The sequence below is a fragment of the Phodopus roborovskii genome, unplaced genomic scaffold (assembly GCF_943737965.1).
Source record: "Phodopus roborovskii unplaced genomic scaffold, PHOROB, whole genome shotgun sequence".
Classification (NCBI taxonomy): Eukaryota; Metazoa; Chordata; class Mammalia; order Rodentia; family Cricetidae; genus Phodopus; species Phodopus roborovskii.
Window position 1 is genome coordinate 39,520,368 of NW_026126480.1, and position 27,913 is coordinate 39,548,280.

The 27,913-nt window shown below is 43.5% G+C and overlaps 3 protein-coding genes across 3 annotated transcripts in view; 1 reads left to right on the top strand and 2 right to left on the bottom strand.

Moving 5' to 3' along the window:
• The window catches only part of LOC127227793 (deleted in malignant brain tumors 1 protein-like), a 114,285-nt gene extending 109,779 nt beyond the window's left edge, over positions 1-4,506 (top strand). Inside the window, 2 exon segments of the mRNA XM_051192126.1 lie at positions 828-1,210; positions 4,211-4,506. Coding sequence (XP_051048083.1) covers positions 828-1,210; positions 4,211-4,502 — 675 coding nt within the window. The 3' untranslated portion in view covers positions 4,503-4,506.
• Positions 4,507-8,127: 3,621 nt separating this feature from the next.
• Positions 8,128-19,539, bottom strand: Cuzd1 (CUB and zona pellucida like domains 1). Its single transcript, XM_051192055.1, has 9 exons — positions 19,445-19,539; positions 17,785-17,935; positions 15,697-15,911; positions 14,268-14,418; positions 13,757-13,974; positions 12,331-12,503; positions 10,708-11,096; positions 8,959-9,227; positions 8,128-8,317 (listed from the first exon to the last, which is right to left on the bottom strand). Exons 1-9 carry the CDS (start codon positions 19,524-19,526, stop codon positions 8,145-8,147), a joined length of 1,821 nt encoding a protein of 606 aa, XP_051048012.1. The 5' UTR covers positions 19,527-19,539; the 3' UTR covers positions 8,128-8,144.
• Positions 19,540-23,272: 3,733 nt separating this feature from the next.
• LOC127227794 (protein FAM24A-like) lies at positions 23,273-26,113 on the bottom strand. Its single transcript, XM_051192127.1, has 3 exons — positions 25,862-26,113; positions 24,313-24,448; positions 23,273-23,474 (listed from the first exon to the last, which is right to left on the bottom strand). The coding sequence occupies exons 2-3, from the start codon at positions 24,444-24,446 to the stop codon at positions 23,288-23,290; spliced, it is 321 nt and encodes a 106-aa protein (XP_051048084.1). The 5' UTR covers positions 24,447-24,448; positions 25,862-26,113; the 3' UTR covers positions 23,273-23,287.
• Between the last annotated feature and the right edge of the window lie 1,800 nt (positions 26,114-27,913).

The following is a 27,913-nucleotide window of genomic DNA, read 5'->3' on the forward strand; positions in this document are numbered from 1 at the left end:
TTTTCTTGTTTCCCTGTTGTACATATACAAAAGGCTCAGCTGACACCATGAAGGTCACATTCATTCAAACTGACCATGTGATGCAACCGACATAAGCCACAAATACCACACTTGCATTTTGCCTGCTGTTTGGACATTTTTATCCTTTTTGCTATGAAAATTTTCTTCTTACCTGAGAGGTTTCTGCCCCTAAAGCCAAGCTAGAAGCTCCCCCTTTCAAGGAGGAAGGTGACCCCTGGCAGAGAATCTCTGGATCTGAGGCACACATGGTTCAGAAATGTTTCTGGCCTGGCTGTGCCTCTGGGCATCCACACAGGGCATTTGAAAAGGTACAGGTGGTAGCTCCTACCCATCATGCTGCCCATTCCATTTCTGCTGGAAGTGATATGTGCTTGATATCAGCAAGAAGCAAGGCTAGGAGCCAAGGCTGACAGGGTCAGGTCTGCAGTTCAACTACAGCCAAAGCTAGGTTGGGGTCAAGGGCAGAGACTGTACAAGACACAAGTTAGGTATGGTCAGAGCAGTGGGAATTGAATGTATAGAGGAATTCAAGAGTGGGAGCTCCAGGCAGCCATAGTGGACTTGCCACCCAGCTCAAAGTTCTTCTGATTGGCTGTTACAAGAAGGAAGGAGCAGTCCTCACTCAAGGGACAACCCCCCACCACACACCTTCCTGCTGTTACCACAATGGTCCAGCCAGGGACTCCAGCCCTCGGGTACATCATGAATCTGGGACCTGGCCCATATTAGAAGGAAGGAGCTCTGCTGTAGAAAGGGTAGTACCAAGGCACCAGGTACACAACCTACCAATTCTCTCATTTTCACAGGAGCAGAAAGGCTCTCTCAGCTACTCCAATTCCATCAGAGGCAGAGCACAAGGCCACCCTGGCCGAGTCATTGTGAGGCACAAGGTGCCCCAGGTGAAGTTCACCTGCAAAGTGGATGGCCAATCTGCAGTTGAGATTGTGCACGGGAGTGACACTCAGAAGGACGACGTCAGCTATGATGTATCGATTTCATTCCTCCAATCACCCGAATCTCAGAATATGGGGGTTGGAGCTCCTTCTTATACCCATCAGAGGGAAGAGGTCTTCCTCCAGGCCACCCTCCACAGCCACAATCCCAATCTGAGGCTCATCGTGGATACCTGTGTGGCTTCTCCTGACCCCAGTGATTTCACAACAGTCAAGCATGATTTGATCCAGGAAGGGTAAGGAACATGGAAACTCTCCCTAGTTGATGTTAAATGTATTTGGTGTTTCTCTGGGGAACCTGCAATTTCTGACACTGGAGTTCTAAGTCGGAGGGTTTTGGGTGCCCCTTCCTGACCTCTGTCCACAGTGGGGAATACAAAACCCTAGACAACATCCCTTGACCCCTCAAAGACCCAATCCAGTACTTTGGTTCCCTACCCCGCCCTTTCTAGCCTAATCCTTCCTTCCTTTCTAGTTTCCATCTCCTAGGACAAATCTTTGGGACTTTGGCTCACACCAATAGGTTGATGTGTTTTCCCAAACTAAGCTCTTAGTTAAACTAGCCAGATGCCTTCTAGCAGGTTTGTTTCACCAAGTGATTTGCCAAGTGAGAACCTTGGCAAGTTTGTTTGCCTCTGCAGCTCCTTCATTCCTTATCGGGTGCTATTGCATTGGTTTCTTTGGGGAACATACACAAATGTCTATTTGTTCCAGATAGCATGAAGGACACCACCTCTCCTCCCAGTTAATAACTTCTCCCAAGTCCAGCTTGGTGAACCAATAAGTTCTCTGGACTTATTTGCAGAAGCATGAGTAAGGTGTTGCATAGGTGACCCCAAATGTGCCGCCTCAGCACACATCCATCCCGCTGAATGCTGCTGAACAGATGGAGGGCCCTTCAGTTAACCTTCTACCTCTTACATGCTCCAGAGCTCCTGAGATCACATGTAGCAGGGGTTGGGTAGGAGGAAGTGGCTAGAATGGCCTTTCCATGCCCTTCATGCATGAATTAATGTTAACATCCTGGTGTGGGAGTCTCCTGGGTATGGATGATCCCGTCAGTTCTGATTTCGAGTTGGTCTTCATATCTGAAGACAGGTGATAAATGTTCATGAAGAGGTAACCAGCAACTAGTTAAGAAATGCATTATTTATTCGGTGACAGTTTTAGAGCCACAGCAGCCTTAAGCCCATGGGGAACAGTAAGACATCTGCTACCAAAGATCAAGAGAGGAACAAGCCAGCACCTGCCACAGGTTTCTGTGAGCTGTGGCATGAGATACTTAGACTAGAGGGAGTTCTAGAGGGAAAAGGTTCTTCCCCTCTGACCCTGCTTATCATATTAGTAAGGTGAGAAGTTAAGTTAGGAATCAAGATTTCACATCTAGCACACTGTTCTTACTTTAGGCTAATTTTCTCCCCTTTCTCTAGCCTTTAAATCTTAGACTGATTGGACATCTTTATAAATAATATGCATTTTAATACTATAAATCCTTCCCAGTGTTGCCTTAGCTGCATCCCACAAATAAGTTGGGTATCATGTTATTTACTTTTCTATTGCTGTGACAAAACACCATGACCAAGGAAACTTGTAAAGAAAGTGTTTAATTTGGCTTGTGGCTTTAGTGGGTTAGGATCCATGATGGCAGAGTGAAGGGACAGTGGCAGGAAAAATGAAGAGCTCACATCTTGAGAAAGAGTACTCTGGGAACGGCACTAGTCTTTTGAAACCTCAAAGCCCACCCCAGTGACACACATTCTCCAAGGCTTCCCAAACAGTTCCACCAAAGGGGAACCAAGTATTCAAAACTGAGCCTCTCTGGGATATTGCCATCCAAACCACCATGGGTATCATTTTCTCTTCATTCAAAATAGTCTTAAATTTCTCTTAGCACATTTTTGATTCAACAGTTACCTGGAAGTATGCTGTTTACTTTCAAATATTTGAGAATTTTCCAGAAAGATCATTGCCATTCATTTCAAGTTTAATCCCATTGCCACCTGAAAATGCATTTCTATCCTTTTAAGACTATTAAAGAATGTCTTTTGGCCCAGAATGTGGTCTGTTCTAATGAATGTTCTACTTGGACGTGAGAGGAATATATGTATTCTGCTGTTGTTGAATAGACTGTCTAATCAATGTCAACAAGATCTAGTAGGTTAATAGTGTTCCTTAGGTCATTTTTACCTTTTCTGGTACTTTTACATTTACTGACCTTTTCTTCCAATAGACCTACCAATTGATAGAGGAATAGTGAAACATCCAATTATAATAGTAACCCACTATGGTTCTCTCTGCCTCCCACATTTTCATGCTCTGCTTGCAGGTGCATTAGCGATTATTATATTTGGATAAAGACTATTCCTTGCTGTGATTATTTTGGTTAAGGCTCTCTTCTTAGAGGATTGACATTTTCTTTTGTTGTTATAAAACACCCATCTTGTTCCTGCCAATTCTGCTCTCTCTGGAGTTTGTTCTGAATAAGATGAACAGCTGCTGACCTGTTCTCCACTCCATTCCAGTTTATTGATGTCTTTATAGATAAAGCAACTGTCTCATAAGAACATACAGTCAGATGTTTTGTGTATTCTTTTGTAGTCTGTTCTTCTGTCTTTACATTGGTGTAAATATGAAACATTCATATTTAACATTCTTATTCAAGCAGTTAGACTCCTCCACCATTCATCGCATTTGTCTTCTGTCTTGCTCTGCCCTGTGTCGACCCCTTTTTCTGACTTCTCTGATTCTTTTTAATAGCACATTTTATATAACTTTATCTCCTCTTGATGTACCTACCACTTATACCACCCTATGGTTTATAATAATATACTTTCTTTGGGTAGTGTTGGGAATTGAACTCAGAGCAGTGGGGATACTAGGGGGGGGTCAAGCATTCATACCCTGGCCTGCATCTAAGTACATTTTAAAATATAATGTCTGCTTCATAACCTTCCCTTTAGACAAAGTAGGGTAAACCTAGAAGGCAAAGATTGCAGCTAAAACCTTGACTTGTTTTCACTGTATTTAACAGTTCCTTTCTGTTTATGATCAGGTATAGGGTTTCCATTAGCAATGGTGTTAAAGCCATAGTAGTAGTTGCTTCATAAAAGGGAAGGAAGTAGGAAGAACTCCATTTGGGATTCAGAACCTTAGAACTAAGTTTGGTTATATGGGTTGGAGAAAATTCATATTGTACACTGTTTAACCTTTTAAGTCTGAGTTTTTCTTCCTGTCAGGTGCATCAAAGACAATTCTTACTCCAACCTCCATAGCCCTGGGAAGAATGTGGCCCAATTCAAGTTCAACGCCTTCAGCTTCCTCAAAAACTACGATGTGGTTTATCTACAGTGTAAGGTTGCTGTTTGCCGACTCGGGGACTACTCTTCCAGATGCTCACAAAGTTGTGCAAGGCGAGGAAGGAGAGGCACAGGCTCTGCAGAGGTCAGGGAAGAGCAAACTGAGTATTTACAAATAGTGGGGCCACTGAAGATCCACAAAGCAGATAATCAAAGCAAGACCCTGGTGTGATCTCTTTTTTTTTTTTTTTTTTTTTTAACCAGGAAGCAGTGATTGGCCACTTGAAAGCCACACATTGACCACACTGTCTATACTATCCATTTAGATGGGTGGAAGAACCCAAGAGATTGCTTCTCTGGGGTTTGTCACTAAAAATCCTGAGCACTAACTTCTAAGGCAGTTGCTCTATTTGTAGACAAAAAAGAAAAGAAAAAAGAAAGCTGATTTTGTTGTTCTTCACTCTTAAGAACTTGATCATTGTCTTAAAATGTACAAAACATTAGAAAAAGCAGGGTTCTCATTCCCTGTAGGCAATTAAAGATTGCTTTTTAAATGTCTACTTTGGATGCTGATGGGTGGATGGGCCTCTCTCTGTTCTTCTGGAAAGATGAGAATTAATTTCCGGATCTTGTCAGTAATCTTGTAAAAAATAAATCGTTTCCCGGGAAGCCACTGTTCATTTTCTTTCAATTCTTTTAGGCAGAACAACTGAACAACACAACTCATTGATGACAGCTCTCAAAATGTTTCCTTCAGTTGTTTTGAAGGGAACAAATCAGGGCCTTGCTTCTGGGGGTCTGGTTTTTAGCTTGCAAATGGGAGGGCTGAAACAGAGTCATAAGCAGCCAGGGGCTTTTGTGAGCTCCATGAGTGCGCACAATCACGTTCTCAAAACATCTGCAATCCCTGAAAATCACCCAAGAAAGTGAGGACTGCCCTCTATGACTCTCCGTTTCCTGGAAGGAGAAGCAGGCTATGCTGTAACAGTACCTTCAAAGTTGTCACTTTGTTTTGTTTTACCTTTTGAGACAAGGTCTCACTGCCTAGCCCAGGTTGGCTTTGAACATGTGATCCTGCACAGTGTATTCTTGTTAAGAGCATGGATTTGAACAGAGTCAATGGTTTTTTTGTTCTTTCTGCTGCCCAGAAATACTCAGTAGAAATATTTAAAATGATGCCAGGTGGTGGTGACACACGCCTTTAATCCCAGTACTCAGGAGGCAGAGGAAGGTGGATCGCTAGGAGTTTGAGGCCAGCCTGGTCTACACAACGAATTCCAGGACAGCCTCCAGAGAAACTCTGTCTCGAAAAAAAAATTTTTTTTTTTTAAATGAGTCCTCATATTTATCCAAGAAAGTGTTTGGGACTCTGCTGATAAATAGCATGTGAGAAAGATGACAATAGTCTTGTCTTTTGAAGGGAGGAAGGCAGTGTCTAGTGGGACCTGGGGGTTAACTCTGCGGTACTGAGGTGGAAAATTGATAAACAACTCACATTACCTTGGGGACCATTTCAGTTTGGTTACAAAAAATGTCCTTCACCAGTTATTACCTTGGTGAGACTAGGAGCCTTACCTCCATCCCCTACCAGGACAGGGTAATTTCAGAGAAGGCAGAATGGAGTCTGAGGTGCTCATCACCTGTAGGCTGCAGTGAGGCCCCATCTGTACCTATTAGAGCTGACCAGGTGAGAACTTGGATTTCCACTCCCACTCCTATTTAGACAGGAACTGGAATCCTTTCATTCTGGGCATGCCCAGTGGAGAGCCAGGAGTGAGGTGATTACCTCAGGAGAACAGAGAAAACCAGGGAGGCTAAACCACCCCTGCCCCTCTGATTGGCATGTGCCTGGTGTGTGTTCCATGCCTATCCGTTTGCGTTTAGCCTTTCTGAAAAGCTTGGGGGAGTCTCCTGATAAATCTTGGAAGGGAATTTTGCTTTGGGAGACATTCTGAAAGCCATGTTTTTGGAAGAAAACTTAGTGGGTTCCCAGAGGTGACATCAAATGCCCCTCAAATACAGGCACTTATTCACTAGGCTTTTGGGAGTTCCACTTGCTAGGGGCTCAGCATCACTGTTCCTTAGGAATTTCCTTAAAGACAGCTGCCCTGTCCTAGTTCACAGCTCCATTTGAGCAGCCCTTATCCAAAGATGACTCTTCCCCACTGGGGAGTGGAGCATGGATGTCCCTGGTTGCTAGGAAATTCTCTCCTTCATTTACCATATCCCCAGATGATGCTAACTCCTAACAGCCACTCTGGCAAATTGTAGAGACAGAAGGTGAAGGTAGCCTGGACAGTAGATCTAAATGGGAAAGAGGTAAGGACCCTTCCTAGGACACCAACTCCAGGCCTAGAACCTTTGAGCACTTTACTATAGTAACCAAGACTATAATCTCTACAGAGTTTCAATACAGGATAATTTTTCTAGAATGGCATATTTATGCCTGGAGTGTCTCTGAATATCTGTCATGGTGGCCAGCACAGAACTTATAACCAATTCTTGATAGTGAAAAGGCTGGCAGGTAGTTGTGTTGTCTTAAGAACTTAATGTGAGGCTGGGGAGATGGCTCAACAGTTTAGAGCACTTGCTGCTCTTGCAGAGGACCCAAGTTCAGCTTCCAGCTCCCATGTGGCAGCCATCTCACAACTGTCTGGCTCCAGTTCCAGGAGACGCAATACCCTCTTCTCAGCCTTCCCAGGCACCAACACACACATATGGTACACATACATAAACACACTTACATGTGAAATAAATTTTCTAAAAATGCAACATGATCTGCCTGTGACTAGTGAAACATTTAGGTGTTTCTATGTTATATTGAAAAGGAGTTTGTAATAGTGAGATTGAAAAGGAGATAGGCAAAGAGGAGAATTGTTCCATGAATATTTGGGAAACCTTTCAAAGATCATCACTGAGATGTTAAAAAGTAAGTGAGAAGTATCTGCTTTGATTTAGGGCAGGAAAATCAGCAGGCCTGTAAGGACTGTAGTGGTGTCTTTTATATCCATTGTATACCAGTGGATTCCCTATAATACATGATGTACATGATATATATTTATAGAATAAAATGTAACAAAACATAGAAAGAAGCAAAAGCCAAAAATCCTTTGGCATTCTGGGATGCAGCTACCTGCTGAGATCTATCTGGAACATGAAAATATATGTTGTTGGCTGGAAAGATGGGGATATATAGTCTAACATAATTAGCTTTGGTGTTGGCAGGTATAAAGTAGTTCATTTTAGGCCTTCAATAACAAATGCTCAGACCCACAGGAAATAGGAGAGGAATGTTTCATTTCATAACTCAGAAAGCAGTCTGAAGTTTCATTTTACCATTAAGTTCTTCCCATCAAAACTCCCTTGGACTGCACAAGGGTGAGGTATGCAGACTGCGCATCACCAATGGATAGAAGAGCTCACTTCTTCAGTTTCAAATTATATAACATTTTGTCATTCAAAGGGTAGCATATTTGCATTTATTCTTTAACTTTTATACATGACACATTTTACTTTGCATCTCAAAAACAATCTGAGTTATATATAGTGGCTCACACCTTTAGACCTTTAGTCCCAGCACTGGGGAGGCAGAGGCAGGGCCTCTGAGAATTCAAGGCCAGCCTGGTCTACACAGCAAGTTCCAGGCCAGTCAGTGTTCCATAGTGAGACTGCATCCAGAAAAGGTGACCAGATACAATAGTTGTTTATTTCAGTCATCCAATAATAAAATACACTGTCACTATGATATGAACATAAAGGTGTGTGTGTGTGTTGACCATTCAGGCCTTCCTGGTTTATCCCTAACCCTTGTAGCCACATGGATCTGTTTCATCCAGCACTCTCGAGAACACAAGGGCCTTCTTAGGGTCAACAGCTAGTAGACCTGCAACTTCTGGTATCTGTGGTCCATCCGTTGATTTACAAAATGCCTCACTGTCACTGCAGCCACAATCACCACATTGAGAGCAAGAACCATGAAGGAAAAGAGGTGCAGGTGGCTGAGAGGTTGGTTTGGAGTTTCTGGTGCACGTGTTTGAGGCAGAAGTTCTGGAATTGGAAATAGTTTTAGTATTATTATTACAAAATTTTGGCAATATTCATGTTATGCCCTATGAATCTTATGCATGAATTAATAATATATAATTTCAACTTCCTAGAGGGAGATAATTCTCCAACAATCCAAATTCATTATATTTATGTTTTATCTTAGGCCATTTGACTGTGGACTGTCTTTGAGTCTTTCCTATGCAGCCTATCAGGTTTCAATATGCCCAGAAGTAAGTAGGTTGCCCTATGATACTATGACATTGTCTACTGTGAAAAGATAACTTTTTCCCCAAGTAGGCTGTGATGTGGGCACTGGTTAACTTTGTTCCTCATTCCTCATTCAGAAAAATAGGTGTTTTTCTAGTTTGCTTATCCGCTTAATAAGGAACTGGGAAGCTAAAGGAAGTCTCTTTTTAGAAACAGTGCATGTACACTCTTAAAGGCTGCACAAATGGTATAATACAGTGTGCTATGCATTTATATATGCTTATATGATGAAAGCATTCATCTTGTGTACTTAATCATTTGCTTGCTAGAATTTCTACTTCAAGCCTCTAAACTGTACGTCTCAGGAACAACAGATTTGACCCATATCCTATGAGCCACCAAGTGTCCTTAGACCATGAATAGTGTGCTCTTGCCTGAGTTTCCACTTGCACTTCGGTCCCTCTTCAGGCGAATTGGTCCTATGACAGAATCAGCCTTCCATTTGTATGAAGAAATATCTCGTTTCCTTCTTGAGATACAGCCTTGATTGCAGCGAGACGTCTGGTCATTGGTATCACAGATCAACATCTTACACTTCAGATACACAGAGCTCAGATGTCTCAAGAATTTAAAGGCATTAAACTGGAATCTCCCATAGTGTCCAGATAAGGGATACACTTGACAAGTCTCATCTTGACTGCAACTGGAACACAATTTAGGGACAGTCAGAAAGTGCATGGAGGCTTTTCCGTACAAAAGTGAGATAATACAAGCTTTGTACAATGTGTGACTCTAGGAACTGCTCTAGAAAGATATCAGTGTTCAGAGTGTGGTGAGCTTGAGTGGTGGCACTGGTTCTGGGAAAGCTAATAAAGTCCTGCTCTGAGATTCCTGGCCCTGTGCACTAGGCCTCAAACACCAAAGTGCTTGATATCGATTCGTAAGTACAGCTGATTGATTGCCCATCAACTTTTAATGGAAAAAGGCGATTCTCTTTCAAAACACCACCTGCTTTTCCTTTTTTAAAAAAGATGTTAAATCTGTTTTCTTGATAACATAATGTTCTAAGACTGGCACATATTAAAGAGCCTTCCAAGACCTTGCAGAAAATAGCCAAAGTAAACCAAAAGCAAAACCACAAATAGGCCCTTCTAGACAAAATGTAAGTAGTTTTATTCTCCACCAATAAATTTTTATATTGCAATTTTAAAACCAAAGAATACAGACAGCCTATCTAAATATTTTAACTTGAACTATTTGTGGTTAGTACATAGTAACACTTTTTAAATGATTAAGCTTAATAAAATTCCATAACAGGAAACCTTTATATGCATAAATATAAATATATACACACATAGATAATGAGTGTTTTTAACTACAAAACTTGCTTTATTCAAATCATTACTACTGTGGGCTGGGGAAACTGTTCAATCAGCAAAGTGCTTTACACACTACCATGAGAACCTGAGTTCACTCCCCAGTGCTCGAATGGAAGTCTAGTATGCTTGCAATCCCTTGTTAGGGAGGCAGAGTGAGGAAAATGCCTGAGGTTTTTGGCCAGCCAGCCTAGCTGAATCCACACGCTTTGGGTTCAATGAAAGGCCCTATCTCAAAAAAGAAAAAAATAATGAGGGGATGAGATGGGTCACTGGTTAGAGCACCTTCTATGCAAGTCTGAGGACCAAAATTCGGATCCCTCTTAGGAATCTACATAAAAGCCAGGTGAGTGTAGTGGCCTACCTGTGATTCCAACACCCAGAAAGTAGAGACAGAGAAAACCCCAAAGCAAGCTGGCCAACCACAATAGCCCGCTAGCAAGTTCTAGGTTCAACTGAGATACCCAGCCTCAATGAATAAGATGTAGAGTGAGACTCTTGGCATCAGCCTCAGGCCTCCACAGGTGCATACACTCACCCACACATGTGAATACTGATGTGTGTCAATGCACAAGTGAACATGCATTCATAATATACCACACATAGATACAAATAAGAAACATTAATTTAAAAATACGCCAGAGTATCTTTGAGGAAGATGAGTAATGTCAATCTCTAGCTTCCACATGCACACATGTGCCCATTAACTCATTTACCCACGAACCCCTACACACATCAAAAAGAAAAAAAGAAAAAAAAGGAATAATTCTGCTGGCAAATACAGAGACCCATCACATGAGTGCATACCCGCTGTTGATCAAGTCATAGGTTGGCGATGCAAAGTCAGATGTGGGAGAGGCTCGGCAAGTATCCAGAAACACCACCAGACTTGGGTCTGAGGTATGCAAACTGACTTGAACAAAAAGAGTTTGGTTCAAATCCACAAAATATGGTGACTGTACGGGGTTTTCAAATGAGTTGGACTCATAAAGAGCCATGCTGGTGTTGTATTTGCCCAGGACACTTTGGTTTTGTATGACGTCATCTTCAGTTATATACAGAATCTCCACAGTAGAATTATATTCCATCTCACATGTCACCACAATCTGGATGTGCTTCTGACGAGTGATCACTGCAGAAACTGGTGACTCAGTGAAGGCGATTATGTTGGTATAAGAGATTGTGTGGTCCTCTATCTGCAGAATGGGAAGGAATTCAAATTGTGTGCATTAGCCCATCAATATTTCAGAGCACAAAGGAGGTAGCAACTTCATTTCCTTAAGTCACGAGAGGACAGCTTTCACATCAGATACTCTCAACCTTACATGTGCTTTACTTGAGCAATGACCTGCAGAAGGAAGATAGTGAAGGTACAGCTTGTATTAGAAAGGCTGAAAGAATTGGGTAGGACTTCCCTTCCGTTACATCAGCATCATCGTGGAAGGCAAGTTTCCAGCCCTGTAAAGACTGTAAGCTCACCATACCAGGCCTGTTGGCACAGACCTATAACCACAGCTCCTAGGCAGGCTGAGGCAGAAGGATCACAAGTTCATAGCCTGCTTGAGCTATAGAGTTCAAAGCCAGTGTGTGTGGACAACTTAATGAGATCCTATTTTGAAACAAAAATAGAAAGAGGACTGAGGCTAGAGCTGGGAGGCAGAGGGCTTGCCCAGCATGTGTGAGGCCATGCGTGCCATAAATAAAAGACTGAGTTCTACCACACATTTCTTCTGGAAAGAGGCCTAAGTAAATGTGGCTAATTATGAGGTTCCCCAAATGCATGCAGATGCAAGTTTGGCCACAGGGCACCCTAGATGTCTGGGAAATAACTAAGCCTGTGTGTTCATTTTTTGGAAGAAAAAAGTGAACAGAATTAAATATTTATTTCTTATCAATTCCTCTGGTCTAGCCTCTGTCCTCTTCAATCACAAGGTGGTTTAAGTTTATAGCATGCATCTTAAAGGGACCTAAAAGTGTTGACAATGCTTGAGGTCTTAAATGGTACCACTAAAGTGTGCAGACCAAATCGCAGACTTAACAACATTTCATATTTAAAATGTGCTTTTGCTTTCTGCATTTTCAAGGAAAATAAAGTCTTAAGACTAGCTCAGTTTTACCAAATAGAGAATGTAACAGTATCCACACAACTTTTCCTGGTAAGCTAGGAAACCCTGACCACAGATGTTCCAACCCTCGGCAGTGAAGTTTCAGAGCTCTTTGCCTCTGGGAAAAGCAACATCCTCCAGTTACCTTGCAAATGAATGAGACAGTCACGCCTCTGTGTGACTGGGTGTGTGCACATCTGTGAACATGCTTTCTCAGTCCAACCATGGGAGTTTGATATGGTTTGTGAAAGATACAGAAGCTTCATGATTGTGCATCACCATGTGTTCAGCAGTTGACAGAACCCGACTGTGGATTTCACAGTACCTTTTTAATTGTACCACATTTGTGCAGAGGGATAGAGAATTCTACGACATTTGATACACTCGGTCTGCAAGTTGGGTCATTTAGTTGCAAATTGTTCTCATTGTAGTTAAGTGACTGCAGATACGACTTGCTTATGATGACTCTCATCTTGTCAGAAGCACAACTTAAAGATGCTACCAAGAAAAGGGGGAACAGAATAGAAAGAATGATCACGTTTTGGCCAACTAGGAACTTGGCATTTTCAAGATTCCCATGTGCAGATGAGTCTACTACAAGTTTAACCTGCTGGGATTGGTGTTGCATGCCTTTAGTCCCAGCAGTTAGAAGGTAGAGGCAGGTGGATCTCTGTGAGTTCTGAGTCAACCAGGGCTACACAGTGAGATCCAGGGCTACAGAGTGAGACCTTGTCTCAACAAATGAAACAACAGCAACAAACAACCCAAACCCACTGGGCTGGGAGGGTGGCTGTCAGTAAGAGAACTTTCTGATCAAGCATGAAAACCTGAGTTAGAATCTCCAGAACCCCCATAAAAAGCCCAGTGTGGTAGTGTTCATGCCTGTAAGCCTATTGCTCTTGAGAATTGAGACAGAAGGGTCACTAGAGTTTGCTGACTGCCAGCCCACCTCCAGATTAAGATCCTGCCTCAAGGGAATAAGACAGAAAGTGCTAGAGTAGGATACCCCATGTCCTCCTCTGGCCTCTATACAATCTCTCTCTCTCTCTCTCTCTCTCTCTCTCTCTCTCTCTCTCTCTCTCTCTCTCTCACACACACACACACACACACACACACACACACATGCACTCATGCACGCACTTGTATGTGTGCAAATACATTAATGCGTGCACATGCACACACACAAAATAAGTAAGCAAATATCTAAACTCACAGTACCCTAATAGTAGGCAGATACTTAAATAGCCAAGGAATTGGTGAACTTTTCACAATGCCCATTGCTACCTTGTTTAGAGCTATAATCTATACACCTACTATTTTTTACATTTTAATTAAAATATAGTTATATCATTTCCCCCCTTCTCCCATTCATTCCCCAAGAACTTTCTGAATGACCTCCCTCTAATTCTTTCCAAGCCCCCACTTCTAAATTCATAGCCTCTTCTTCCCCAATTATTATGTGACATTTCTTTAAAATTATGTCAAGACAGAAGACATTAATTATAAGTCAACCAGACCCTGCATTCTACAAAAATCCTTTTTAACTTAATGGAGTTATTTGCTTCCTCCTGTAGTAAGAAGGCACAGAGAAGATTCTCAAGCCTGTGGTTTAGCTATATTCCCCCAAGTACACTGGCATAGGCTTTCAGACAAGGCTAGCCACATGCAGACTAAGAATTAAGAAGCAATGTCTATATATGTAATCATCAAAGGAGCTCAAAATAGCTTAAAGGTCATGATAAATGACTTACTAGTGTTTACATCTTCTGTATAAATTGAAGTATAGGAAGCAGAAAAACCTCTGTAGGAATTGGCATAATCTGTAGATAGCACAACAGTCATGGAGTCTGAGGAAGATTCGAAGGTAGGTTGCTCACGGCCACAAACTTGTTTGAGCAGACCAGATGTGGTGGAGGGGCCATCATAGAGTGCGATGAAATCAAATCGGCAATATTCATCCATTTCTAGGCTAAGAAGGATGGCCTCCAATGTAAACATCTTTTCAAACCAATTCTGTTCTATTAGCCATCATTCCTTCTGAAGTCATGAAGGACTCTTCCTTACAATGATAGCTCAGATTTATGATGACAAACCTGGAACTTCATCAGTCCCTGCATGGGACCTCAGAATCTCCAGAAAAATAGTAAACAGCACTGATAGGTGTTCTCTGAAAAGTGCCCACATACGGGGGCATGAGATTTTTTTCCTCCCCACATTGGTCCCCCAGTTGCTGGGGTTACTACAGTGAACCACAATACTTACAAGATCTCTTTAAAGTTCAGTTTTATCTTATAGCCTTTCTCTACTTGTATGTGCCACACACAGTATGCCAGCTCAGGGTGTGGCTTTGGATAATTGGGACTGGTGAAGGATCCTTCCAAAGTGTCCAGGTAGCCACCACAGTTTGGAATAGCTGTGAAGAGACAAAGACGGCTGTCATTTTTCTGTGGTGTATGGGACTTAACATGTCCTCCCTGAGTGTCACACCACTGTCTTCTATGTGGGTCACATTTGAAGCTTTCATCTTCTCTTAGAAGCAGACCTTTTGCCCTTGGTGTGCCTGAGAGTGCATCTCTGCCCTACTGTCAAATGGATCATACTAAAGTGATCTGAACTGGTTAGAGAGACCCTGCACGGCCTGTATAGAGCTGCAGAACATAACTACATTCTCAAGGCTAGTGCTGGAGGTTCTTCACGCACTATTGCTATCTAGTTCCACTGTTACCAGCGTAAGAGCTGCTGTTCTAGACTGCCTTTTCCTAGCATGTCTGCTTGGGCTTCAACACAGAGTCCTTCTCTGCTACTCTCTCCTCTCCCTATCCTTGCGATGCTAGTATTCAAAGCTCACCTCAGATGCAATCTTCTTTAGTCCTCCCCTACCACTGTAGGTGCAGTAGTGGGCAACATGGTAAAGAAAACACAAAGAAGCAAATTGAAGTCCCCCAAGGAGGTATAAAATAGTTTAGGTGGCTCATAGGACTCATGTTGGGTAGCGTCTCCACCTCAGGTGTGAGGAGGTGGCCTGGGTCCAGCTCCTGAAGAGCTTGATGCCCCCACTTGGTGGTTCTTTAGCACAAGATATCAGTGTCAAGAGAGCTCTTCTACAACATCCAGCGTGAAGCTCTCCTTGTGAATCTGCTGCCTCCACTCCATGGCATTCTACCAAGGTCAAACTGGAATCGGAGGCTGAGTATGTAGACTCAGGTAGCATCTAACAACCTAAAAACTGGATGAGCCTCACTGCACACGTGCTCCCTGGTTCTTGTCAGAATCACCTCCCGGAACCTGATAGATTCAAAGGCTCAAGGGCCTCAGCCCACATCTAATGAATCAGACCAGGGAGTCTGGTCCCTGACAGGTGTCACAGAGGCCTCACATTACTAAACAGGCTGAACAATCTCTCCATCGGGCTCAGACAGCATTTTTCAGCCTGTAGCTGTCTGCTGAGACAAATCTGCCTCTCCAGGGAACTGGTTAGAGGAAAAGCACCATGTGTTTCCCCCAGAGCCAAAGAACCGGATTTTCAAAGGTGGTGACTGAATCTGCGATTTCTGTACACAGCACTGGAGAAGTGCCTTTCCTCCTAAGAGGGGCCTGGGAGAACAGACTCAAGAGCACAATGTCCCCAGCAGGAGCTCTGTAACCTGTGCATGCTGGGGGTTGTGGAAAGGATGTACCAAGGACAACTTACAGGTACCAGCGGAGAAGTAGTAGTAGAAGATGAAGACACTTCTTTGGGCACTTGTCCTGTCTGTGACTATCTGAAATGTCAGTGAATTGGTTGATGATTCAAATACAGGCACGAAGTCATTTTTACTGCAGGCCACCCCTAGCAGAGGCCTGTTGGTGGAGTTCCCATCAAACACCTTAATGTTCTCATTTTCACACCGCCCATCTGGATCCAACCTGGGAACACAACACACCTGTGGTTGGAGAAGAGCCACTAGCAAAGTGGCTTTCAAAAGGCATTGTCCCCTGTTCATATTAGCAGACACTTTATAAAGTGGGGGCAGTCCAGTTCATTTAAACCTCTCTAAGACCAGTCCTAAGCCAGAGCCTTCTTCAACATCAAACCACAACCTGAATGGGCTCTGAAAAGTGAACTCACTTGCAAGTTACAGTTAGTGGAATGCTCAAAAAGCCAGGCTTAGAATCCAGGGCCACAGCCCTCCTCCCCTTCCATTGTCCCTGTTCCCCATGTCCTGAGATGACTAATTGGTGAGAATCCAGCCTCACTAATATTTAATAGCCAAGCCTGCTGAAAATCAACTACTCCTCCATAGCCACCTTCCCAGGAAGCATCCCCCAGCTGCCCCTCCCTCTCCCCATATGCTCATTCTGAAGGATAGTTCAATGCTTTGCACTGAGAAGGGCAGCCCAGGATTTCCACTTTCTGTCCATGCTTCAGGCTCTTTCCAAATGCCCACTGAGGATCTGTGTTCAAGATGGCTTTGAGCCAATATTACTAGCACAGAGAAGCTGAACTCCCCTTCCTCCTTAAGCATCCCCCCCCCAGCTGTATAGCTTTGGACTAGCAATTTAACCTTGTTTAACTTCAGACCTCAGTCTTCTCTTCTGTAAATGAACTTCATTTATATGTGAGATTTTTGTTGTTTTGTTATTGGTGTTCTTAGCATGAAGCACCTACCATAAGCTTTATACACGAGAATTTGCCCCAATGAATGTTGACTTATTCCTGCTGAGTTTTGCTCTTACCACAGCTCTGCTCTTTCTCTTTATATATCAAAAAAAAAAATGGAGAGGGGTATAGGTTTCTAATAGCTCTACTGTTCCAAGAAGACTTCTTTGCATTTGACTGAAGGTCAGCCAGTTCCTCCTTCTGCAATGTAGAGCCCTGGTTCTCCAAGCATGGTGGCTGAAACATCAGAGCCACCTGAGAATGTGTTTCTTTTGCAGATTTTCAGGCTCCACCCACATTATTTAAATTAGATAATAAGGACCCCAACATGGCCCAGCATATGCACTTTGATGAGCCCTCTTGGTGATTCTGGCAGCTACAGAGCGAGAACCACCTAAGTAGGGTAAGAACAGGGGCTCCAGAGCTGGGATGCTAGGATTCCATCCTCTTCCTTCATCTACTAATTGGTGGCATTGATCCGGAGAGTGATTTATCTGAGCTTTCTTATCTACTGAATTGGGTTGCATCTGCTTCAGAAAAGTGTTGGAAAATCAACTAGAGCTTATCTTGTGACGTCCTGAGGCTTTGTGGTGCACAGAGTCTAGGATCTTAGCATAGCATAGCAAAGGCATTACAAAACATGCGTAAATGTATGGTGTCTTTAAAATTTCAAAAATTAGCAGAACTAGTCCCCCACCCCTGCCCTGAAGGCTGTGATTTAAGTTATAGGGTGTAGCCTGAGATTGGAGGGGTTTTTCGGAAACTTCTGTGCTGGCTCTAGTATAGATCAGAATTTGGAACCACAGTTTAAGATTTTAAAGTCTACAGTCTAGAACTAGATTAGCTGGGTGCCAACCTTGATGGTTCTATGAACTATTTGACTGACCTCAGCAAGTTATCCAGCTCCTTGCATTTGTAACTCTAGCACTGGCCTCACAGCACCTGTGGGACTCAGATTTTGGCATGCCAGTCAGTCTTCAGTGATGACCAGCGGCCATAACTATTATCATCATCATTATGACCATAATGGGATCTCTTCAGTTTATAGAAGCAGCTGAGTTCCCTCCACTGAGAGTTTGTCTCCCACCCCAACATGGCTAGAATCAGCACCACCCTTGAGAAACTGAAGTCTCCACTTACTGGATGTGGGAGAAGATGATTCGGATGCTCCTGTTTTCAGGCCTCTCTATGGTCCAGGTGCAGTTCTCATCAGCATTAAGCTGTAGGACCAGGGCTTTGTGGGTCTCTCCCAGATTGGCACCTCCCAGACTGGCTGTGCATCTTGATTTGCCTAGTAGATAGCATAGTTGGCACTGAGAAAAGGAGTGGTCCCTAGCAGACACTAGGATTCACCATCCCACAAGGAATAGAACAGACCTATAAGTAGGCAGGTGACTTGGTGAAATACTGCATTTGCTGCAAACCAAGGCATAATCAATGGGCCTTTTGTGTCCTGGGGGAGAAATTGTAATTCTTCTACATGTGGTCCATAAAAGGAATATACTAGGGCCTGAAGAAAGACCTATCTAGAACAGATAAGGAGTTCTTACAGTTGAATAGTTTAAAGACAAGGCCAGACTTCCAGTTTCCTGTTCTATGGGACCCCTGACTGTGTGGCTTTAGTGGCTCTCTGACTCTTGTGCCTTCTCTTACTCTCTTTTCCTTTTGTTGGTTTGTCCTGTCCAACTTGAGTGTGATAGTTTTTTATCTTATTATATTTTATTTTGTTATTTTTAAATGAGTGAATGAAAATCTAGGTACTAGGGTAAAAGTTAACAACAGAATTGTCATTTATAACTTCTGGAAGAGGAAAAAGTCAGCATTCTCTAATGGAGTGGCATTGGGTATATCAACCACACACACACACACACACACACACACACACAAAATCAAGCAAGGACCAGAACAGATACATTTCCCAGATGAGACAGATGAGCAAAACCCCCATGTATTTAGAAACAGATCTTATTCATGTTCTCTTTCACCTGTGATTGATGAACGAAACTTCTGCTTACCTAACAATAGCCAGTCCTATAGTTGCCGGGGAAAAGAGCGCTAATTGAAAAGAGTGGCACAATCCCACCCACCCGGGATCAGCATCTTCATTAAAACCCTGCTCTGAATCTCTCAGTCCTTTCCTTTCCTCCTCTTTTCGATTTTAGAAATGTTCCGTGTGTAGTTCTAGACATAAGCACTATCATATTGTAAAACTTTAGACATTTTCCCTCTTTGTTTTTAGTTTGGTTTTTGTAGACAGGGTTTTCCTGTGTAGCTTTGGAACCTGTCCTGGCACTTGCTCTGTAGACCACACTGGCCTCAATTTTACAGAGATCCACCTGCCTCTGCCTCCCAAGTGCTGGGACTAAAGGCATGTGCCACCACCATCCAGCTACATTTTCCCTCTTAGTAAAGACCCTTTCTTGTATATGTAACTTTTTAAAGCTTACCAGAGTATGTATGTCTCTGTACTGATTTACCCTCAAAAAAATAGCAACTTAAATTTGCATTTTTTAAAAAATTAAGTCAATATCTATTCATGCAGGTATATAGTTTTAGGATTACTTTCCTAAGATATACTGTTAAAAGTGAAATTGTTTGTGCCTTTTCTATTTCAATGAACCTGACCCCATGGTCTATAAGGAAGTGACCAGTAAGACAAAAGTCTTGCAGAGGCCACAAAGGTGAGTTATTCTCTGTAATGAGGGCAGCAGCAGATACAAAGCTTTCTAAGTTTTGGAAGCGGCCTGGTAAAATCAGGTCTTCCATGTTTGAGTTGAAGAATCTGGTTCAATTTTCTTACCTTCAACTGCTGTTGAATTCAGCTGCGCTCCACAGGACGCAACTAACAGGGCCCAAATGAACAGTCGTCCAGTGACCTCCATCTTTGCAGTGTGCCTCAGGGCCTGCAGGCTTTTATATTTCTCTGAGCCTCGGCTTCCTGGCATCTAGGGAAACGTGTCAGTTTGGCCACACAGGGGTGATGCTGGTGAGAACTCCACAGCTGTGGGGCTGCCTCCTGGCCAGCAGTCTCTGGCATTGTACTCACCCTTCCAGGTCACTTGTCACGGGGCTGTGGGCCAGCCAGCCCAGTTCTGCACAGGGCTCTGCAGTTATGTAGCAGTTCCTCTGGCCTTGACCTACACTAGAAGCTTGACCCTGTCCGTGCAGACCATGAGTGAGGTGGCACCACTGGCTCAAAGCCGTGCCTTCTCCAGGAATAGAAGTGTATGGGGTCCAAAGTTCAGCAGACCAGGGATAACATGGTACCTGGCAAACTCTGGGCCCATCCGGACCCTCAGATACCTATAGGAGGCTAACCTGAGGGGTAGGGGAGGGACAAAGGATGGGAAGGAAAATACAGTGCAGGTCAGGCCTTCCTGCAAGGATTTCTGACTCTGTCCCCTTGAAGAAGATAAGCAAGTGGATCAGAGTCCCTCAGGCACTGAGCTTGCAACTTAGAGACATAATTTCTGGTGTCCCACATGAGGCTCAGAAGAAGAGTATATATGTGAAAGGGGCTGCCTGTTCATTCATCCATTCACTTATTCTTTCACTCACTGAGCAAGTCTTCGTTGCTCACTATCCTAGGAGGTGGGAATACAGAACTGAGCACAAGGCACACAGATTTTTACTCTTATGGAACCTGCATTCTAAGTGGGGGGGGGAATAGATAACAAATCAAAAATTCATATAAGGGCAAGTGTTTAGGGTGTCAAAACAGGGTGATCAGACGGAATGTGGCACCTTGGGTGGGAAAGGATGCAAATTAGGGCAAAGGAAAGGCAATAGAAGAAAGATGCAATAGAAGATATCTTGAGGGATTTATTAAGATAAAGGTGGATGTGTAAAGGCCCTGGCAGGAACTTTTCTAGTCTGTGTAAAGGAGGGGGAAAGGGGAAGGGAGATGGCATAAAGTCCAGGCAATTGTTGATGGAGACAGACATGTATGGTAGAGAGAAACTAATCCTGCTCTAACTTCACATGGGACTTTTTAGTGAATGGCCAGTTCTAGGTATGGTGGTTTAAATGGGAATTCCCCATAATGTTCGTGTATTTGAATTCTTGGTCCCTGGTTGGTAGAACTGTTTAGGAAGGATTAGGAACCGTATGGCCTTGTTGGAGGTGTGTCACTGGGAGTGGGCTTTGGGGTTTCAAAGGCCCACTCACACCATTCCCAATTAGCTCTCTTTGCTTCATGCTTGTGGATCAGATGCAGGCTCTCAGTTACTGCTTCACTGACATGCCTGACTGCCTGCCTGCAGCCATACTACCCACCACAATGGTCATCGACTCACCCTCTGGGACCGTAAGCCCAAATAAACACCTTTTACTATAAGTTGCCTCGGTCATGGTGTTACATCATAGCATTAGAAAGGGAACTAAGACACTAGGAATCACTCAGAAGACCCTTGGAAGTTAGAATGAGGCAGGGTCACCTAGAGTGAAACCTTCCTGTACCCCTCCACTCTTCCATGTTGCTCCAGACTCTCTGAAGTCCAGGCATCCTCATTCAGCCCTGAACTGTGACTTGGGGAGGGGATAGTCCTCAACTGTGCCCCAGGGAATCCATTCCTGGTCAGCCCTGGATCAGGGTTAGCCCCATACCCAATGCTACCACAGCAAGGTGACCCCAATGGCACAGGGGACTCCCCAGATGCCTACACAGCTCTGCTGGATTCCTATCTATACAAGCAGTCACATAAGAGATAGGGATATAGTGGGGTAGTGGGTGAGATACCTGTGTGTGGACTTCTAATTACTAAGGACTGTTCACAATTATCTGTGTCTGTGCATAATCACCCCATTCTGGGCTTTGCCTCAACTGCTCCTCCTTCCCATGACTGAAATCTCCTCCCACCCCTGTCGCTGAGCATCAGTGTGTGTGAAGATTTTGTAGTCGCCTGGGAATGGACAAACACTTGGGGTCCAGGTAGGTAAGAAGCCTGCTTTGTGCTATTGCCATTAGTCAGGATTTCTGTGGGCCAGGAAGACCTCCTCTCGTTGATGGTCCCTACACAAGTCCCACTCTTAATTACAGTCCCGATGGCCGGGAGAAGTCATGGCACTTCCCAAAGTGCAAGCCAAGTTAAAACACAATCTGAATCCATTGGTTCTAAAACCTGCTGTGGTACTCTGATCTACTACCTACCATGAAAGTCCCGAAAATGCCTTGTCCCTCCTGCCTCATGCCCCTTTTGATACCCAAACCAGACTTAGTCCCTCAGATAAAGACAAGCTGTCACAGGCCTTCCATATCATGTACTAAGCTGCCCACCGGCTGAGGTTAGAAATGTATTTAACTGTTCTAGGGCCTCGCTGGATAGCAAGAGAATCAAAGCCAAGTAAGGGGTGAAGGCAGTGTTCTGGAAACTCAAGAGAGACAGATTATTTCACCTACAGAATCTTGTAGTGGTGCCCCCCACCCCCGAGACCTAGTGCTGGGGTGAGACCTGAGTGTTCACTTCCTGAGAGCAGGCATGCAGGATTGGTTCCTGAAGAGCAGCAGGGGTCCCTGCTGCACGCCCCACATTTTGTCCATCCCTAGGAAGCAGCTGCTCTCTGCATTTTCTTTTCCTCTCCTTTAATTCCCTTTCAATAGGTGACAACACATCACTAGCTAATATCTCTTTCTATGAACTGTATCTGTGGCGCGAACAGTCCTAGCTGAAGAGAGGAAATTCATGGTGAGACATCTGTACTAGGCAGAGGCTGCAGGGCCTCAGGAGAAGAAGTGCGGAAGGCACACCCTCTTGCCTGTGCGGTGATGAAGGGAACCTGGGCTTCTGTCTTGGGTTGCAGGGTTTTGGTATGTTGATTTTGTCAGCTGAATCAGCACTGGCCAGTGTAAAGGCGATCAAAAGGGGCCACCTGCTTCTCAACAGATGTAAAATCTCCGTGGGCAAGCTCAGGTTTGCCTGCTCCTACTAGCACATATGTGCTCTCTCTCTCTCTCTCTCTCTCTCTCTCTCTCTCTCTCTCTCTCTCTCTCTCTCTTTCCTTCTCTCTCTCTCCTGAAGAAGGGTCTAATGTAGCCCAGAGTGGTTCAAACTCAGTGTAGTTGATGACGACCTTGAACACATAATCCTCCAGTGTCCACCTCCCAGGTGGGATTATAGGTGGGCATCATTACATTCCACATTGCCGTTCTTTACAAGCCACAGAGATCAACCCAGAATTAAACCCAGAGATACCCCACTCTCCCAGTGAGTGATGCTCCTGTCACGACATTCAACAAGCTGGACTGAGGAGGAACAAGCTCTCGGAAGAACCATTCCCATTACTCCAGAGTTCCCACACTTAACTGCTGCTAAAGTTAGAAGTGCCCTGAAATTAGCTTACCTTTTCCTTCTGGTGCTAGAAAAGGACAGGGCACTTTTATTTTCTATTCTATTTTCTATTTTTACAAAAGCACATTACATACCTGCTTGCCAAAATCTCATAGTAGGTATTAGTGTTAGAAGTACAACTAAGAAACATAATACAAAGATTGTTTTCATTAGCGTCCATTTATATAAAAGTACAAATATATCATGTAGATGGCATATGACATAAACACTATAGAAGTTGGCTTCAATCAGAAAATATTCTATTAAGAAATTGAAATATCAATCATGAATCTTTCTTTTTATCCACCACTGCTATGTCAGAGTCCTTCACTTATGCTACAAAAGCAAGGTGGCACGGCACCAACATCTGCGTAGACACTACATGCATCACAGCACTGGACGGTACGACAAGGCTCAGTGATGGGTTTGGCCAGGATGATCTTGTCTTGGGTGAGCTTGCTTGGTACAATACAGCTTGCAGCAGCATCTGCTTCTTTTGCAGTTCTTAAAAGACATGAAACGAGGTTAGAATTGTCCTTTCCAGTGAGCGTCTACAATCATGAGGGCTATGTGGGAAAGTCCAGGGCTGGAGCCCACCACACATGTGACATCAGCCCTGGGTTAAATCTCTCTGTTCCTTTCCCATCTTTCCCTCTTCTACAATGGCTATGCACGTGAACCCAGGCTAGCACTCCAAGCAACGGAGAGTGAATTGCACCCCAGTGACTGCCACAGGCCCATGAGATGTGGGAATGATGGAGAAGATGCTACAGTTGGCTGGGCTCAGCTCTGGCCTCCAGAATCTAAGTCCCTATGAAGGGGCACCATTACCACTGACAGCCAGCCTCCCTCCCAAACTTCAAACATCTCTCATCTGACATCCATCTCTTTGGAGTGAGTCTCTCTTCTCTTGGCCCACTTCACTTTCCCACGGCCATTGACAATGAACAAGGGACCATGTGAGCTTCCCAGTGAGTGGTCAGAGGTCACTATGGCCATACTCTGTGAGTGGGAGACAGCGCATCCCCAAGGCACCCTCTGTGGATTCCCCAGTCTACAGTGCTGGATGGAAAGGATGCTCAGTCAGGGTCCTGTTAAACACCAGAAGGCACAGTCCCTGAGGCCAAGTGACAGAAAGCAGTGCTGGCACACACTGTCCATCCTGAGAGCATCAGGATTGTGAGCCGGCAGCCCCAAGCTAGAAGGAAAACCCTCAAGCTTCTGTGTCGTCTGTTCCCATCCTCTCACACCTGACAGTGGCCCTTGACTGTCTCCTACAAGTGACCCTGTTCCAGGAGAGGGCCCAGTGTCCCCATTTGATTGGGGTATTGTTCATTCTTACCCAGCTGAATTCAGTGCCTTGGTTACTTTGGAGTAAAGACAGAGGACAACTCCTATCAGTAGAAGCATGGATGACAGGATCCCACCACCAATGGCAATCATGATTATTGCTCGGAGATCAAAAAATTTAGACATATCTGGGCAAAGAAGTGCAGACAAACAGTGAATGTGGCCTCCCTCCCACACAGCCATTAGCATCCCCCACACACTTCTTTCAGTGAAGAGGAAATGGACCTCAAACACAGATTACATGTAAACCAAAGGGGCTCTTTCCAGAGAGGTTTTAACTGGCCCAAGGTAGGTAACAGGGAAAATTTCCATGCAAAGGAGATTCAAATGTAAAATCCTGAGGCAAGAGAGCTAAAGGACAGATAGGATAGATATGCAGGCAGAAGTTAATAGACCCTTGAGTAATAAATAGAAGGACTACCCTGGAGCTAGCTGTTGCCTCCTTCCCATGTGCTTGGGGCTTCCTGAATTATGCTCATACTCAGAGTCACACCCAACCCCACTCTGAGTGTGAAATTCAGAGGTCTTGTACAGAAAAGACAACTAAGACAGAACAGCACTAGGAAGAGCCTGAAAACCCACTTTGTAGATATTGGATGCTTATGGGAGGCAGGGGTGGGGTGGGGTGGGTGATTCAAGCTCCTGCTATCCTTCTCAGGCCTGTATCTTCAACATTTCTCATCTGGAATACTTAAGTTCTTTATACTTAACTCTGACAGTCTCAGGGGGAAAGTGACGTGGGGAAACAGAATTCTAGCCACCAAAGCTCACTTGCTGCTTTCTGGTCCTTCTCATTGCTTGGTGAAAGCCAACATTTTAAAAACTACAACTAGACAACCAAAATAAACCTCAGGAAACAATGCTAAGCATGGGTTAACTTCCTGGAAGTTACTGGTTAGAAAGAACCCAGAAGCACCCAAGAAAACACAAGGTATTGTTAATGTTCTTTGTTGCCCACCATAACTAGATGGTAAGTCCTTATTGCTGAGGATACCACACACTTTGGTTTCAGGACAGAGAAATCAATCTCAAACTGACCAGGAAACTCTCCCCTAATGAATAGTTTTCATAGCTTCAGAAGGTGTTTGTGCAGGCTGCTGGGGGGAAAAAAAGAGACCAGAGGTCTTACTCCATGCTGAACTCTGTGCACTACAATACTAACCTCCCAGGCAGAATATACTCTGGTATATATGTAAGAGGCAATAGTGACATGACTTTTTGGTGCATTGGATGGGGGGGGGTTAACCAGTTACTTTTTGATTGATTTGAGGCCTGCTCCATGAGAGGAAATTCATGTATGGTAATGTAGTCCTGGTCAAAACTCTTGGCTGGGGAAGTCATGGGCTTTAGGAGGGAACTTACTACTCATATTTCACTACATGGTCATGCTGTCGAACTGCCTTTTAATATTTATGTTTACACTGATAGGTCAATGCTGGTCTTGGTTTTGGTCAAAGAAGCTTCTTTCAAAAAATAAAAAAAATGGTACTTAAAACAGAAAGAAAGTTGTAATTACCTAGGTCTAAATTTGAAGAACTTACTTTCAGAAGTGTGGCCTGCTGGAATGGACAGCCATTGTTAGCTCTTACATCTCCTCAGCCTGGGACACATGCTGTGTGACATCAATGCTCTAGATACCAGCTTTCTTTCACGGAGTTCTAAATTCCATTCCATGGTCAAATAAACCTTAACACAAATCTCCCAAATACATCTGAACATGTGCAACTCTTCACTTTCCTTTTCAGATTGTATCCCTCCCAGAGAAACTTAGAATTTGACTGCTAATCAAAAGTAAATTTGAAGTTTCAAAACAGAAAAAAAAAAAAAGAAAAAAAAAAAAAAAAAAACTAAGGCAAGGAAGCCAATGCCTTAAAATGCTCAGTTATCTAAAACCCAATTATAAAAAATTGGCTAGATTTTTTTTTTATTTTAGCTACACAAAATGTAGCCACATAAGAGAATTAGGCCAGAGGCCCATTGGTGTCATGTCACACTTTATGGTTAAGATGAAAAGATCCAAAAAGGTTGACTCATGGAAGATACCTACTTCAATCATATTTCTCAGTCTTCAAGGTATTTCAACCCAGAAAGGCAAATTCAAAGGTTACTTCTTGCTGTTCTGGGAACCAACCAAGTGAGATTAAGAACAGCAGTGACAATGTCAATATTTTCAGGCATAAGAAACTCCAGATCATAAATGGAATCAGCTTAGATGCTCATCAGCTGCTGAATGAATAATGAAAATGTAATACATATGTAATGGAATTTTATTCAGATGTAAAGAAAAATGAATTCGAAAATATGCAGGAAAATAGAACTGAAGAATATTATAGTGGGTGATATAACCTAGGCCCAGAAAGATAAACAGCACGTGTTCATTCTCATATCTGGATCCTAGCTTCAAATATTCAGATTTATATGTTGAATTTCAAGTATATGTAAAGGTCAGGAAGCCAGAAATGACCCGTGAGAGAGGGGAGGGAAAGCAGCTTAATGGAGGGAGGCAATGGTAGAACACATGATTTAAGTATATGGGAGGGGGTACTAGGGGTCGAAGGCAGGGATGGGGGCAGGTGAATGAGGGAAAGGAGAGGATGAGGGTAGGTTAATGAAAACTAAAGCTGCTTGAAAAGGCCTTATTGAAACCCCACAAGTTAGCTAATTTAAAAATATATAATTTTAAAGGGGCTAACTGGTTCAGAAGTTAGGATCAATTGTTGCTTTTGCAGAGAACCTGAGTTTTACTCCCAAAGCCAACATGGCAACTCACAACCATCTATGACTCCAGTCCCAGGGGATCCTAAGCCCTCTTTTAACCTCCATGGGTAGCAGGAAAGCACATGTTACATTGTATATGCATGTTACATTGTATACATGCAGACAAAATACTAACACATAATTAAGTCTAAAATTTTAAATACAAAAAATTTAAAAAATAAAAAGGAGTCTAAACATATTCGGCATAGGAGGATAATGCTGTTGCCACCAGAAAACAAAATTTACTAAATGAAAAATCTCAGGGCCATGTATACTATATTTGGTGACCACTATAACTGGATGGCAAAACTCTAGAGCTGAAGACACTACATGCTTGATTACAGAACACAGAGAATCCAAGTTGGAGCTGAGAGAGAAACTTTTCTCCTACTGGCTAGCTTTCAAGTGCCAGAGGTATTTTCATAGGCTTCTGGGATAGAAAAGAGATCAATGAGCCCAGCAGACTACAATACTAACCCTCCAGATAAGATGTATCCACTAGAGCAATAGTGGCATGGCTGTTAATGGGGAGGGAGGTAACCAACTGCTTTCTGGTTAGATTTGTGGTCTACTCCACAAGAGGGAATTTATGCCTGGACTATAAACCTGATTAAGAACAAACAAACAAACAAAAACCTTAGCTACTGTCCTATTCTGTTGCTGTGATAAAACATTGACTAAAAGCAACTTGAGAGAGAAAAGTATTTACTTATCTTTTAGGTTATAAGCTATCATCAAGGAAAGCCAAGGAGGAAACTCAAGGCAGAAACTTGGAGGCAGAAACTGAAGCAGAGGCCATGGAAGAGCACTTCTTACTGGCTTGTTCTCCACGGCTC